At 47.6% G+C, this 17,066-nt stretch overlaps 1 protein-coding gene across 2 annotated transcripts in view; it reads left to right on the plus strand.

Annotated features, from left to right (window-relative positions):
- RPTOR (regulatory associated protein of MTOR complex 1) overlaps positions 1-17,066 on the plus strand; it is a 267,094-nt gene that overhangs the window by 231,440 nt on the left and 18,588 nt on the right. For both annotated transcript variants that reach the window (XM_073606845.1, XM_073606844.1), the window contains exons 21-23: positions 5,566-5,684; positions 10,726-10,829; positions 14,015-14,201. In XM_073606845.1, the coding sequence (XP_073462946.1) occupies positions 5,566-5,684; positions 10,726-10,829; positions 14,015-14,201 (410 nt within the window). The remainder of the gene's footprint in view (positions 1-5,565; positions 5,685-10,725; positions 10,830-14,014; positions 14,202-17,066) is intronic.

The following is a 17,066-nucleotide window of genomic DNA, read 5'->3' on the forward strand; positions in this document are numbered from 1 at the left end:
CTTATCCCACCTCTTCATTGTGATGTTTCCTCACTCTGGGCTCCTCGCCATTTCCCCCCCCATTACTCTGTCATCTTCCTCCCCCTGCTGCCTCTTTTGATCTCAGTTTGCTGGCGTCAGACTTCTAGTCCTCCGGGGTTCCTGGTGATCATTAGCAGCTGCCTCCTCTACAAATTGTACAGATTGAGGGAGAAACGGCTTCATTGTGGGAGCGGCAGAGCAAATCCGCGCAAATTAGAGGTCTGGCAGAAGAGTATATGTAAGGACAGACTGCGCCGTTACCGGTCCTTCCAGGACAGACGGCGCCATTACCGGTCCTTCCAGGACAGACGGCGCCGTTGCCGGTCCTTCCAGGACAGACGGCGCCGTTGCCGGTCCTTCCAGCACAGACGGCGCCGTTGCCGGTCCTTCCAGCACAGACGGCGCCGTTGCCGGTCCTTCCAGCACAGACGGCGCCGTTGCCGGTCCTTCCAGCACAGACGGCGCCGTTGCCGGTCCTTCCAGCACAGACGGCGCCGTTGCCGGTCCTTCCAGCACAGACGGCGCCGTTGCCGGTCCTTCCAGCACAGACGGCGCCGTTGCCGGTCCTTCCAGCACAGACGGCGCCGTTGCCGGTCCTTCCAGGACAGACGGCGCCGTTGCCGGTCCTTCCAGGACAGACGGCGCCGTTGCCGGTCCTTCCAGGACAGACGGCGCCGTTGCCGGTCCTTCCAGGACAGACGGCGCCGTTGCCGGTCCTTCCAGGTCCTTCTTTGCCGGCAACAGCCACCATTCTATTCTACAGGGTCTCTGCTTTCCGAATATATGCTATATTACCAGAAGTATTGGGACGCCTGCCTTTAAACGCACATGAACTTTAACGGCAACCGAGTCTTAGTCCATAGGGTTCAATATTGAGTTGGCCCGCCCTTTGCAGCTATAACAGCTTCAACTCTTCTGGGAAGGCCGTCCACAAGGTTTAGGAGTGTGTCTATGGGAATGTTTGACCATTCTTCCAGAAGAGCAATTGTGAGGTCAGGCACTGATGTTGGGCGAGAAGGCCTGGCTCACAGTCTCCACTCTAATTCTCTAATTAATCCCAAAGGTGTTCGATCTGTTTGAGGTCAGGACTCTGTGCAGGCCAGTCAAGTTCCTCCACCCCAAACTCGCTCATCCATGTTTTTATGGAACTTGCTTTGTGCACTGGTGCGCAGTCATATTGGAACAGGAAGGGGCCATCCCCAAACTGTTCCCACAAAGTTGGGAGCATGAAATTGTCCAAAATGTCTTGGTATGCTGACGACTTAAGAGTTCCCTTCACTGGAACTAAGGAGCCAAGCCCTGAAAAACAACCCCACACCATAATCCCCCCTCCACCAAATGATTTGGACCATCAACACTTTTGGCAATATAGATTAGTGTGGATGAGCGAGGAACTTGACTGGCCTGCACGGAGTCCTGACCTCAACCCCATAGAACACCTTTGGGATGAATTAGAGTAGAGACTGTGAGCCGGGCCTTCTCATCCAACATCAGTGCCTGACCTCACAAATGCACTTCTGGAAGAATGGTCAAACATTCCCATAGACACACTCCTAAACCTTGTGGACGGCCTTCCCAGAAGAGTTGAAGCTGTTATAGCTGCAAAGGGTGGGCCAACTCAATATTGAACCCTACGGACTAAGACTGGGAGGCCATGAAAGTTCATGTGTGTGTAAAGGCAGGCGTCCCAATACTTTTGGTAATGTAGTGTGTATATACATATTTGGGGGTTTTAGGTGTGCTTCCTCTCTCTCTCTCTTTCTCTCTCTATATATATATATAAAATGTAGTTTAATGTGCGTGGAAAAAGAAAAAAAGGATTGGACAGCCACAGGGTAAAGCATCTAGCATACACCCACCAGCCACTTTATTAGGTACACCTGTTCAGTTTCTTGGTAAAATAAATTGCTAATCAGCCAATCACATGGCAGCAACTTCATGCATTTAGGTATCTAGACGTGGTGAAGATGACTTGCTGAAGTTCAAACTGAGCATCAGAATGGGTAAGAAAAGGGATTGAAGTGACTTTGAACATGGCATGGTTGTTGGTGCCAGACAGGCTGATCTGAGTATTTCTGGGATTTTCACACACAACCATCTCTCAGGTTTACAGAGAATGGTGGGGAAAAAGAGAAAATATCCAGTGAGTGGCAGTTGTGTGAAGGAAAATGCCTTGTTGATTTTAGAGGAGAATGGGCAGACTGGAGATGGTAGAAAGGCAACAGTAACTCAAATAACCACTCGTTACATCCAAGGAATGCAGAATACTATCTCTTGTGAACACACAACACATCCAACCTTGAAGCTGATGGGCTACAGCAGCAGAAGACCACACCAGGTGCCACTCCTGTCAGCTCAGAACAGGAAACTGAGGCTACAATTGGCACAGGATCCACAAAACTGGACAATAGAAGATTGGAAAAATGTTGCCTGGTCTGAGGAGTCTGGATTTCAGCTGCGACATTCAGATGGTGGGGTCAGAATTTGGCGCATGGATCCATCCTGTCTTGTATCACCGGTTCAGGCTGGTGGTGGGGGTGTAATGGTGGGGGGGATATTTTCTTGGCATACTTTGGGCCCCTTAGTACCAATTGATCATGGTTTGTACACCACGTCCTACCTGAGTATTGTTGCTGACCATGTCCATCCCTTTATGACTACAGTGTCCCCATCTTCTGATGTCTCCTTCCAGCAGGATAATGCACCATGTCACAAAGCTCCAATCATCTCACCACTGGACAATGAGGTCCCTGTACTCCAATGGCCTCCACACTCACCACATCTCATCCAATAGAGCACCTTTGGGATGTGGTGGAACGCGAGATTTGCATCATGAATGTGCCGACAAATCTGCGTGATGTTATCATCTCACTATGGAGCAAAATCTCTGAGGAACGTTTACGACACCTTGTTGTATCTATGCCACCAAGAAAGAAGGCAAAAGGAGGTCCAACCCGGTACTAGCAAGGTGTACCTAATAAAGTGTCCGGTGAGTGTATATACACTGCTCAAAAAAATGAAAGGAACACTTTGAAAACACATCAGATCTCAATAGGGAAAAATATCACGCTGGATATCTATGTTGATATGGACGGGGTAATGTGTTGGGAAGGAAAGGATGCCACGTTGTTTGATGGAAATGATAATTATGAGGCTACAGAGCGCTGAATTCAAAGACACCCCGAAAATCAAAGTGAAAAAAATGATGTAGCGGGCGAGTCCATTTTGCTGAAATTTCATTGCAGCAACTCATAATGATCCTCAGTAGTTTGGCCCCCACATTCTTGTATGCATGTCTGACGATGTCAGGGAATGCTCCTAATGAGACGACGGATGGTGTCCTGGGGTGTTTCCTCACAGATCTGGACCAGGACATCACTGAGCTCCTGAACAGACTGAGGTGCAACCTGGTGGTGTCCGATGGACCGAAACAGAATGTCCCCGAGGTTTTCTATTGGATTTAGGTCAGGTGGGGACCATTCAATGATATAAATTCCTTCATCCTCCAGGAACTGGCTGCATACTCTCGCCACATGAGGCCGGGCATTGTCGTGCACCAGGAGGAACTCAGGACCCACTGCACCAGTGTAGGGTCTGACAATGGCTCCAAGGATTTCATCCCGAAACCTAATAGCAGTCAGGGTGCCATTGTCTAGCCTTGTAGAGGTCTGTGCATCCCTCCTATGGATATGCCTCCCCAGACCATCACTGACCCACCACCAAACCGGTCACGCTGAACGATGTTAAAGGCAGCATGATGTTCTCCACGTCTTCTCCAGACCCTTTCTTGTCGGTCACATGTGCTCAGGGTGAACCTGCTCTGTGAAAAGCACAGGGGGCGCCAGTGGCGGACCTGCCAATCCTGGTGTTCAATGGCAAATGCCAATCGAGCTCCTCGGTGCCGGGCAGTGAGCACAGGGCCCACTAGAGGAAGTCGGGCCCTCAGGCCACCCTTATGAAGTCTGTTTCTGATTGTTTGGTCAGACATTTACACCGGTGGCCTGCTGGAGGTCATTGTGTAGGGCTCTGGCAGTGCTCACCCTGCTCCTCCTTACACAAAGGAGCAGATACCGGTCCTGCTGATGGGTTAAGGACCTTCTATGGCCCTATCCAGCTCTCCTAGAGTAACTGCCTGTCTACTGGAATCTCCTCCATGCTCTTAAGACTGTGCTGGGAGACGGCAAACCTGGCAATGGCACGTATGGATGTGCCATCCTGGAGGAGTTGGGACCGCCTGTGCAACCTCTATAGGGTCCAGTTATGGCCTCATACTACCAGTAGTGACACTGACCCTAGCCAAATACAAAACTAGTGAAAAACAGAAAGATGAGTAGGGAAAAAAATGTCAGTGGCCTCCACCTGTAAAACCATTCCTGTTTTGGAGGTCGTCTCATTGTTGCCCATCTAGTGCACCTGTTATTAATTTCATTAACACAGAAGCAGCTGAAACTGATTAACAACCCCCTCTGCTACTTAACTGACCAGATCAATATCCCTGGAGTTTCATTGACTTGATGCCATACTCTGATTAAAAAGTGTTCCTTTAAATTTTTTGAGCAGTGTATATTTATATATAAACACACATTACGGCATATGAAGCCGATCTGTCATAAAAACACAATGAATGAGAATCTTGTCCCTGTATCGCCCTCTAGTGGTGCTTGTAGCGATCTCACCTTACATCCTGGTTTCTGTGCTGCCGGTGTCTTGCCGAGAAAGTTCCCTCAGCGGATAAGGACCCCCCCAGTACTGCGCAGGCGCAGCGCCTGCGCAGTACGAACTAATATGAGCCGCCGGAGATAGCCGAAGCTCAAAACCTTTATTCAGCTGTACACGGCGCCTGCGCCCTAGGTCCAGGTTCCTTCCCCACCATCCAAGTGGACCTAGAGGGGGAATAAAAAAGAGCCGAGCGAAGCGAGGCCGTGCCGGAAGCGTGGCGAGCGAAGCGTGGCGCGCAAAGCGAGCCCGCGAGGGGCCCTCTTACAGGCGCTGTGTACAGCTGATTTTCAGCTATTCACCTTCGGCTATTTCCGCCGGATCCTACTGCGCAGGCGCAGCGCCTGCGCAGTAGAGGGGGTTCCTTATCCGCCGAGCGGAACTTTCTCGGCAGAACACCGGCATAGACAAAGCCAGCCTGATGTCATAGTAAGAGATCTCAGAGTTGCTGGTTCAGTGGGATGGAAGACGTCTACTTTTTTTCCTTATTACAGACCAACTCCACACAGGCCCTGGGGAGGGGGGGGGGGGGGGGTTAAAGCTTTTTAAATTTTTTAAATTTTTTGCTGCATGTGTCCTCATTGTTGTTTTTTTTTTTTTGTTTTTTTTAATCTTTAATTCCTGTCCTAATGAGAGGGAACCACAGGGACAGGAAATGAGGATAAATTTCCCTTATGGGGTCACAGATCACAATACAAACCTGACAGATCTATGAACTCATTTCCCATTACATACAATAATTACCCCTTGGGGGGTGGAGCTTTAATGAGTACATTATGGCCGGATGGTTCTAGACAGTGACTGACACTTGAACCTTTTCTCCTGTAGGCGTGTCCTTCAACAGCGTGTACACCCAGATATGGCGGGTGCTCCTTCACCTGGCTGCAGATCCCTACCCAGAAGCCTCCGACCTCGCTATGAAAGTCCTCAACAGTATTGCCTATAAGGTGGGTGGTGTAAGATACAGTGAATGACCTCTGTGGGGGGGGGGGGGACAATATACAATGTATTAGCTCTGTAGTGGGGGGTAATATACAATGTATGGGCTCTGTGGTGGAGGGGGGGGGGGTGTTGATATAAAATGTATGAGCTCTGTGGTGGTGGTGGGGGGGTAATATACAATGTATGGGCTCTGTGGTGGAGGGGGGGGGGTGTTGATATAAAATGTATGAGCTCTGTGGTGGTGGTGGGGGGGTAATATACAATGTATGGGCTCTGTGGTGGGGGGGCAATATACAATGTATTAGCTCTGTAGTGGGGGGTAATATACAATGTATGAGCTCTGTGCTTGGGGATGGGGGTAATTTACAATATTTGTACTCTGTGGTGGTGGGGGGCAATATACAATGCATGGGCTCTGTGGTGGTGGTGGGGGGGTGGTAATATACAGTGAATGACCTCTGTGAGGGGGGGCGCAATATTCAATGTATGAGCTCTGTGGTGGTGGGGGGCAATATACAATGTATGGGCTCTGTGGTTGGGGGTGTAGGTAATATACAATGTATGAGCTCTGTGGTGTTGGGGGTGTAGGTAATATACAATGTATGGGCTCTGTGGTGGAGGGGGGGAGGTAATATACAATGTATGGGCTCGGTGGTGGTGGTGGTGGGGGGGCGGTAATATACAGTGAATGACCTCTGCGAGGGGGGGGGGGGGCGCAATATTCAATGTATGGGCTCTGTGGTGGTGGGGGGTAATATACAATGTATGGGCTCTGTGGTTGGGGGTGTAGGTAATATACAATGTATGGGCTCTGTGGTGGAGGGGGGGGAGGTAATATACAATGTATGGGCTCTGTGGTGGAGGGGGGGAGGTAATATACAATGTATGGGCTCTGTGGTGGAGGGGGGGGGAGGTAATATGCAATGTATGAGCTCTGTGGTGGAGGGGGGGGAGGTAATATACAATGTATGGGCTCTGTGGTGGAGGGGGGGAGGTAATATACAATGTATGGGCTCTGTGGTGGAGGGGGGGAGGTAATATACAATGTATGAGCTCTGTGGTGGAGGGGGGAGGAGGTAATATACAATGTATGGGCTCTGTGGTGGAGGGGGGGGGAGGTAATATACAATGTATGAGCTCTGTGGTGGAGGGGGGGGGGGGGGTCTAATATACAATGTATGGGCTCTGTGGTGGGGGGTGAAGGTAATATACAATGTATGAGCTCTGTGGTGGAGGGGGGGGCGGGGGTCTAATATACAATGTATGGGCTCTGTGGTGATGGGGGAGGGGGTAATATATCCAGCGTTGTGAGGTGTAAGGGTGGGGGAGGGATAGCCTGCATTGTTCTGCGTTGGGGAGGTATGACACCATGTAGGATGGAGATTCGGTAAAGAGGTTTCCGGGAATTGCACTGAATTAAAGAAAGTGATTCCCGGGGATTTCCCGTCTTGTCGCAGCATTTCCATGTCCTGCATGCAGCGGAGCGGCGCTCCTCCCCGGGGACCGCCATTGTGATGTGCTCAGAAAATTTTGCTCGGAGTCGGTGACAGCGGCTGCCAGGGGGATTCCCGGCCTCCCCCTCCGCCTACACACTGCCACTCATCCTCTGCTGCTGAAATTTAAAGGGAACCTGTCACCAGACAGACTTGTAGGCTGAGACTTCTGAATTCTCTCCAACACGCGGTCTGGCTGTCATACCAATCCAGCAGCTTCATTCATATAAGCCGCCATTATCCTGGAAGACGTTCTATGATGAGCAGTCAGACCCCTGAGCGTTTTCTAGGTGCGGCTCTGCAGCTTTACAATCCACAGCCAGGTAACTAGCATTTTCAGAAGGCGACCCCCCCTGTGTTTTTCTCCCATGACGGGTATATAGAGTTTCCCGCGTTTTCATCTTGTAACTGTCCAGCCCAACCACTGAGCAGATATTACAATTGTCAGCCCATCATAATGGTCACCGCAGATGGGCGGAGCCGGAGTTATTTCATCTATCAATTTTGATATAGATGCTAAAAATATACAAAATTTTAATTTATATTTCTAATATTAGATTCCTTTAAAGGCAAGCCCCTCCCAGAAAACAGCCCCAGCCATGATCTTGGTGTCCTCTTTTTCGACCTGCGATTGGCTGTTTAGTGAAGATGATCAGAGAGAGTGATGAGAAGGGTCATGGTGGCCATGCTGGTTCCCAAACTCTCCCATCCGTCTGGGGAGACCGGGACCAATTTAAACGGCAGTTATGATTCATGAACACAGAGGAGATGGAAGAACATTCGTCCCCCCCGATCTCCTCCGATGAAGGAAGCCGGAAGTGACGATTACTGCCAGGGAAGCAGATAATCTAGCGCAATCTGTGTTTGAAGAGCAGGGGAGACATTGAGGGTCTAATAGATTTCATGCCTGAGCCTTTTTCAGGCATTTGTTGCTTACAAGTTAAAATCCGTATTTTTTGCTAGAAAATTACTTGGAACCCCCAAATATTATATATATATTTTTCTTAGCAGAGACCCTAGAGATTACAAAGGCGATCAATGCACTTATGTCACACAGTATTTGCGCAGCGGTCTTTCGAACGCAATTTTTTTTTAAAAAAAAAAATACCTTTTCACGAAAAAACCCCCCATAAAATTAGCCCAATTTTTTTGTATAATGTGAAAGATGATGTTACGCCGAGTAAATAGATACCTAACATGTCATGCTTTGAAATTGCGCACACTCGTGGAATGGCGACAAACTACGGTACTTAAAAATCTCCATAGGCAAAGTTTTAAAAATTTCTACAGGTTACCAATTTAGAGTTAGAGGAGGTCTAGGGCTAGAATTATTGCTTTAGCTCTAACGATCCCGGTGATACCTCACATGTGTGGTTTGAACACTGTTTACATTTGCGGACGTGACTTGTGGATGCCTTTGCTTCTACGTGCAAGCACAGAGGGACGGGGCGCATTTTTAAATTTATTTTGTTTTCTGTTTTTTTGTTTTTTGTTTTTTTTTTACATTGTCCCTTTTAAAAAAAAAAAAAATTCTGATCACTTTTATTGCTGTCAGGAGGAATGTAAACATCCCTTGCGACAGTAATAGTCAGTGACAGGTCCTATTTATGGAGGGATCTGGGTTCTATAATACCCCAAATATCTCCTTTGCACTTAAAAGTATTAAAAATGACAAAATCTGCCTTTTGGTATACTGTAGGGTTTTTAAATCAGTGCAATTGGCAGCCAAGTAAACCGGAAGTGATGTTGGCCTCTTTGTTTACCAGTATTCATGTCTCCTGTAGGCAGCAACATAACCCAAAGGTTAAAGACTTCCTGTGTCCCTCACTAGACTCCAAGTATTGGTACAGGCACTACAAAAATCCTATTATTTGCTCCCCATTGGGTTATTACAGAGACCATTGGAAGGCTTTTGTTAGATCCGTTCAGTAAGTGAAGTAAAATATCTGTTGATCCTAGGAAGAATTACAGAGCCAAACCTTTGTTTTCTGCTCTTTCTCATTCTATCAGCCCTGTACGGTTCTCTCTGTATATTACAGAACATCCAACCTCTTGTCTGCTATGTAAGCAGAGGGGAAGGTGTTCTGTAGTCCTGTCCTAGGGTGACAGCACTGCTCCATAGATACAGTAAAGCAGTAAGCGTTGTCATTCTAGGACAGGAAGTGTGTTACTGGCAGGATCACCAGGTAAAAATAAAAGAACACTAATGCAGCCACCACATCTAAGAACAGGTAAGCCGCAATATGTGACATTTCTGTTCTTGGGTTTAGATGCACTTTAAAGGATAAGTTCACCCTTATGGTAAAAAATAATAAATTCAGATATATTTGCAGGAAAAAAATTTGCATTTATTATTTTTTTTCCCCAAAGTACCGGTAGTTTGGAAAGCATTGCACCCGGGATCAGTGGATGAGGAGTGCAATGGCAGACTCCTGCAGACCAGCCCTGCAGCTTTCAGCCCGTACCTGCCCACCTCTGCGCCTGCCCACCTCTGCGCCTGCCCACCTCTGCGCCTGCCCACCTCTGCGCCTGCCCACCTCCTCTGCGCCTGCCCACCTCCTCTGCGCCTGCCCACCTCCTCTGCGCCTGCCCACCTCCTCTGCGCCTGCCCACCTCCTCTGCGCCTGCCCACCACCTCTGCGCCTGCCCACCACCTCTGCGCCTGCCCACCACCTCTGCGCCTGCCCACCACCTCTGCGCCTGCCCACCACCTCTGCGCCTGCCCACCACCTCTGCGCCTGCCCACCACCTCTGCGCCTGCCCACCACCTCTGCGCCTGCCCACCACCTCTGCGCCTGCCCACCACCTCTGCGCCTGCCCACCACCTCTGCGCCTGCCCACCACCTCTGCGCCTGCCCACCACCTCTGCGCCTGCCCACCTCTGCGCCTGCCCACCTCTATATCTGCATACAGGCTGAGTGTTTACAAACTGCAGGGCTTGTGAATGAGCTACAAGGCCGCTCATTAGCACCCCTGCAATCCATTCATAACTACAAGCTGTCAGCTGCAAAGGCTGGACTGTACTTGTAGTTCAAGTCATTCACAGAAAACTGTTAAGTGAATGACGCAGCCGCGTGGGCGGAGCCCCGCACAGCCATGTTATTTTCAAATTCTGACAGCGACAGGCGCTGGGAGAAGGTCCCCGCTCTCACTGTCCCTGGGGAGGGGAGCGGCTGCAGGTAATGGAACATGTTACATCTTCCACCCTAAATACAGAACATGTTCCAAAATGTGAACTTCTCCTTTGAAGAGCTGAATCCAATCTAGTTTTATGTACGGGGAATACGAATAGAAATAATGGCTGTTTATCATATAAAGCGCCGCGTGGAGAGGAGTAACATTCGGAGTATGTCGCTAGAAGCCCGTACTTGGCTTTATTATTATTCTTAATGATTTATATGGCGGCGTCATCCTTGGAGAGGGGCCGGTGTTTGATGGCCCTCATGGGACGCCGGTTATCCACAGCCATATATTCTGCTGCACGGCTGTCGGAAGCGTTACCCCGCTGCAGCTTGTTCCTGGAGACTCAGATTTTATCCGTATCTTTCCGCAGGCCACCGTGAGCACCCGGCCACAGCGCATTCTGGATGCCGCAGCACTGACGCAGTCCGCCCCGGCCAGTCCCACCAACAAAGGCATGCTGATCCATCAAGTCGGGTGAGGAAGGTCCTGAAATGTGTTATTGATGTATTGCACAATGGCAGATCATTTCTTGGCAGGACTTCAGGTAACAAATAATCCGCAGTGAGAGAAAGAGGTAGGCTGCCATTGATGTGGAAATAAAAGTAGCAAAGTCTATCAAGTAGTGAGAGGAGACCAGGGGTCTGACTGCACACAGCGGAATGTAGATTGCAGGAAGTAAGTTACATACCCTGTTTCCCTGAAAATAAGACCTAGTGTAATTGTTGGTGATGGCTAAAATATAAGCCCCACCCCCCAAATAAGACCTACCCTGTTTCCCTGAAAATAAGCCCTACCCTGAAAATAAGACCTACAAGGACTTTAACTAGGGCTTATTTGGGGGGTAGGGCTTATATTGCAGCCATCACCGACAATCGCGCTAGGTCTTATTTTCGGAGAAACAGGGTAGTAGGTGAGGTTGAAAAAAGACACAAGTCCATCAAGTCCAACCTATGTGTGTGATTATATGTCAGTATTACATTGTATATCCCTGTATGTTGCGTTCGTTCAGGTGCTTACCTAATAGTTTTTTTAAACTAACGATGCCCCCCGTTGAGACCACCGCCTGTGGAAGAAAATTCCACATCCTTGCTGCTCTTACAGTAAAGAACCCTCTACGTAGTTTAAGGTTAAACCTCCTTTTCTTCTAATTTTATTGAGTGGCCACGAATCTTGTTAAACTCCCTTCCGCAAAAAAGTTTTATCCCTATTGTGGGATCACCAGTACGGTATTTATATACTGAAATCATATCCCCTCTCAAGCGTCTCTTCTCCAGAGAGAATAAGTTTAGTGCTCGCAACCTTTCCTCATAACTAGTATCCTCCAGACCTTTTATTAGCTTTGTTGCCCTTCTTTGTACTCGCTCCATTTCCAGTACATCCTTCCTGAGGACTGGTGCCCAGAACTGGACAGCATACTCTAGGTGCGGCCGGACCAGAGTCTTGTAGAGCGGGAGAATTATCGTTTTTATCTCTGGAGTTGATTACCTTTGTAATGCCAATATTCTGTTTGCTTTGTTAGCAGCAGCTTGGCATTGCATGCCATTGCTGAGCCTATCATCTACTAGGACCTCCGGGTCCTTTTCCATCCTAGATCCCCCCAGAGGTTCTCCCCCCAGTGTATAGATTGCATTCAGATTTTTGCCACCTAAATGCATTATTTTACATTTTTCTAGATTAAACCTCATTTGTCATGTAGTTGCCCACCCCATGAATTTGTTCAGGTCTTCTTGCAAGGTTTCCACATCCTGCGGAGAAGTTTTTGACCTGCTTAGCTTAGTATTGTCCGCAAATACAGAGATTGAACTGTTTACCCCATCCTCCAGATCGTTTATGAACAAATTAAATAGGATTGGTCCCAGCACAGAACCCTGGGGGACCCCACTACCCACCCCTGACCATTCCGAGTACTCCCCATTTATCACCACCCTCTGAACACGCCCTTGTAGCCAGTTTTCAATCCATGTACTCGCCCTATGGTCCATGCCAACGGACCTTATATACAGTAAACATTTATGGGGAACTGTGTCAAATGCTTTTGCAAAATCCAGATACACTACGTCTACGGGCCTTCCTTTATCTAGATGGCAACTCACCTCCTCATAGAAGGTTAATAGATTGGTTTGGCAAGAACGTTTCTTCATGAATCCATCCTGATTACTGCTAATGATATCATTCTCATTACTAAAATCTTGTATATAGTCTCTTATCATCCCCTCCAAGAGCTTGCATACTATTGATGTTAGGCTAATTGGTCTGTAATTCCCAGGGATGTATTTTGGGCCCTTTTTAAATATTGGTGCTACGTTGGCTTTCTCCAATCACCTGGTACCCTTCCAGTCAGTAGACTGTCAGTAAAAGTCACTATAGTGAGTTCTCAGCACAACCTCAATGGCTGCCATTTGCCCATCCTGGCTTCTAACAGACTGAAGATCTCTTTGGTCCAAATTCTTTTTGTAAATATATATATATATATTTTTTTTTTAAATATGAAGTGGATTTTTGGAACATCGGTGTCATGAAGGGGGTGCTATAACTACTTCCAGACATTGGCTATATATTTCTATGAACACCAGACTGGTCAGCTGCCTCTTGCCAGTGACAGTTCTCCACTGTGGGGCTGAGCGCTCTCCCTATAGTGACTTTCACTTCAGTTTCTTACTGGCCTCAGTACTTTTGAGTCATTAACTTCCATGTTATATAAAATACTGAGCCCAGGGCAGATAGAAAGCATCTTTAAGTGGTTGTAACCCTATTAAAAAAAATATTTAAAAAAATGCTTCTGTCCTTTTTAAGGCATGATATATAGCCCAGTGCTTTTGCAATGTCATATGTTCCTTTTTCATGTTGTACAATACCTGGTTAATCCTGCCTGTTCATGTGTACCTCTATGTAATCTGACCACGCTAATCATGGCTGCTGATCCCTGATGGGTGGTCAGATTACGTCCCTTTGTCATTCGGCTCTCTCTTCAGCGTGACTGCATCTCCCCCCTTCCAGTACCCCTCCCCCTCTCCCTGTCATTTCCATAGTCCGTGTGAGAACCCTTGGCTGTGTAATACTCCTCCTTTGCAGCTGCTCCTCCCCTCCTCTTTAGTAAAGTGGTTGTAGAGTCAAATCTATTAAATACTTTTCTATTTTAGGTCTATATTAAATGCAGTACGTGTGTATGTGTTTTTCTTTTTATTATTATACTACTACATACCTTTTTTTGCAGGGTACTGCTGTGTGGTCACGTGTCCTCCCTCTGCTAGCTTGCAAACATCAGAAGGGAATCTCGGCCCCTCCCACTGTACTCCCTTAGATCAGGAAGAAGAGCAGAGGGAGGACACCTGACTGCAGTGCTCTGCCAAAAAAAAAAAAGAATGTAGCATTATCATTAAAAAAAACCCACACCTACTACATTTAATATGGAGCTAAAACAAAGTGGATAAAAGTAATAGCTGTGACTTTACAACCACTTTACCAACAGCTGCATTGGCAGCCCCTGTATTTGTTTTGGCTTCTTTAAAGTACCTGCCATTGGTTTTTAGTGATCTGTGCAGAACATATAGGATATATATTTTTTTTTTTTTTCCAAGTATAACTTTTGTCACTTTCTGTCTGTGATACGTTGCCTGTTGAAGAGAAAAGTGATAAAGTGCCGTTTGCTGTTCTTTCAGGGGGTCCCCTCCAACTCCCAGTACCAGTAGCTCCAGCCTTACCAACGACATGACAAAACCTCCTATCAGCAGGGAGCTACCTTCCAGCCGACCAGCCAATGTGGGAACAGCTATGGGGGTCCAGTACACGCCCCATTCCCACCAGTTCCCCCGCACCCGCAAGATGTTCGACAAAGGCCCTGACCAGGTAAACTCTCCTTTAGTGGGATTTTCAGTGATCCATATTTAACCTGTGATGAGCAAATTGAATCACAAAAAAAAAACTAAACACAGATTTCATAAAGCAGGATTGGTGGCAAAGCTTATTGTTGCATTTCTCCCCTCCTACTCCCAGCATGCCTCAGTTTTTTTTTTTTTGCTAGTGTCCTAGGAGTATGAATAGCTTTAGCTCTGCTACTGTGAAGACTAACCTATCATTGTTCTAGCGCAGTGATGGCGAACCTTGGCACCCCAGATGTTTTGGAACTACATTTCCCATGATGCTCAGCTACACTGCAGAATGCATGAGCATCATGGGAAATGTAGTTCCAAAACATCTGGGGGGACCAAGGTTTGCCATCACTGTTCTAGCGCTTTCTTCCCTTTCCCTTCAGTCTGGATTTGCAGCTTTCACTTGAACTAAAGTGCTGGACCACAGAATACGTTTATATAAAAAAAAGATCTGCATGGCCTTCAAGAGACCACGTGTCATCAGACCGACATGTAATCAGATTATCAGATGCTGCAAGGAACAGACAAAGCCTTCTCTCTCTCTTTGACTGTTAAAGCAGAACTTCCGGGCAGAAATATTAATGCATCATTGTAAAGGTGCATGAATACCTTTAAGAAAAAAGTTCTTCTTTCCATTAATTGCTTTCCAGGCGGTGAGAAAATCACCCTTTCTGTAGTGGTTTACACCGCTTTTTCCTGAACTTCCATTACATAAGACTAGTGGCTGTTATAAAAAGGAGAAAGACTGGTGCTATGAAAGTCAGCTAAAACATTGTTTTATTATGGCATGTGAATAGCAGTCAAAAAGAAACCCAGCGCGTTTCGGCCATCAGGCCTTAAAAGAGAAGTATGGGTTTCCCTTTTTTTTGGCTTACGTATTCTATGTGAGCTGCTGATATCTAAAAATCTTTCCAGTCCTCTCAGAAGTGCCCCCATTCTGTTAAAATTGAGCTAAATACCTGTGGGAGGGTCTACAGACTTTCATACAGCGTCATACCGACAATGGTCTGGCTCTGGAGTCTGGATACACCCACTTTCCTGTAATTTTGCAGACTACACAAGAGCGTAGCTTCTCCCTCCTTCCTCCTCCCTCCTTCTCTGCAGCCTGTTCCGATGGTCAGAAGAATCGGCAGAGATATCAGCACTTCAGTGACTGTAAGATAGAAGACACTGATAGTGCTGCGTATGTAAATCTCCTCTACATTTTACTATCTACCAGAGTGAAAACATTATATTTTTAAAGCAGAATACAAATATGGATGTGACAGCACACAGGCATCCCCATACTTCATCCTTTAATCATGAGCCATGATTAAGGCCTGACGGCCGAAATGCATTGGCTTTCTTTTTGACTGCTGTTCACATGCGATAATAAAACAATGTTTTAGCTGACTTTCATAGCACCCACCTTTCTCCTTTTTTGCGTGGACTATATGGCGGTTTACAGACACTTCACAGGCTGAATGCTGTGTTCTTGAGGCTCACCAGGCATTGCACAGGATGGTAGTAGCTCGGCTGCACCTGTTCCTGGTGGCCGTTATGCTCTCTATCCCCCTGGCCACTGGTCTTGTAACTTCTCCGCTGTAGTACTTTTAAAGGTGTTGTAAACCATCAGGGTTTTTCACCTTAATGCATTCTATGCTGTAACAGTCAGGAAGTAGTAGGCGGCTCCTGATGGTCCTGAATCCAAGATGGCAGCAGGGGAAATGTCGGCTGCAGAGAAGACATGGCTGGACATTTTTTAATTATAGTCTTTAAACCTTTATTGTGGAGGCTGAACTAAATATGTGCATATCGGTGGAAGGTCCTCTTGAGGGCAGTTCTTCAGTCACCTTTCTACAAAAACTGTATCTGCTGGCATGTAATAATTAGACACCTGTCCCGGGATCCAGAGCTGTCCTCACCTGGCTGGTTCCTTCACTGGGCTTCGGTCTCCAGCACATTAACTGTGGGCAGCTGCCTGGGACTGGTTGCGGCTTCACAGCCAGCTGCTCACTGCACAATTGCGACTCGCACTGAGCTGTTTGAAATGCCCCTCAGCCTTTTGGGATCTGTGATGTGTCCCACAAGGCTGCGGGGGAAGGAGGAGGGCTATCTGAGTGGAAGTGGGTACCTGTCAAAACCAGGTACCTGCTCCCGCCCCCCCCAAAACAATTTGCCAAATGTGAAACATTGAGTGGGGGTGTTGGGGAGGAAGAGTGGCGCTCCCCCTTTTGGGTGAAGTTCCTCTTTAAGGACACCTGCGGTTTTATCTTCATTATTCAGTATATTTCTTCATAGAGCAATCATGTGCAGAAACATACAGCAACCATCCTGAACCCTGCTCTGTGATGGGAATCCTCCACTATGTTGTACAGTAATGGGTATATATTTGCATACATCACGCAGGCCTGACACCGGTGCATGTCACATTTCCTGCGCTCTGTCCTCTCCACCTCCTCCTCTTCTTCTCTTTGAGCCGCCTAGAAGCCGTCTGCTGCTCATAAATATTTAATCCGGTTTCAGCTGCTCGCTCGGTAATCCGCCGTTCGGAACGCTCACACTGTTGTTCTCCTGGCCCAGCTTACATAGAACAACATGTGCTTATTAAAAGGGCCAGGAAGGGGGCGGGAGGGAGCCTGGATGAGCCAGGAGGGGGCCAGGAGGGACCAGGATGGGGCAGGATGAGGCAGGAGGAACCAGGATGATGGGGGGGCAGCACCAAACCAACATTTATAGGTTATATATTTTCCTTGGCTGGTGTTGGGCCCTTTTTGGTATATCCAGAGGAGGAGGTGACTGCGGAGGAGGTATAGAGGATTCGCAAGACTCTCTGCAGATCCAGTCATATGCAGCCTTTTTG

Source organism: Aquarana catesbeiana, linkage group LG12 (genome assembly GCF_042186555.1).
Source record: "Aquarana catesbeiana isolate 2022-GZ linkage group LG12, ASM4218655v1, whole genome shotgun sequence".
Taxonomy (NCBI): domain Eukaryota; kingdom Metazoa; phylum Chordata; class Amphibia; order Anura; family Ranidae; genus Aquarana; species Aquarana catesbeiana.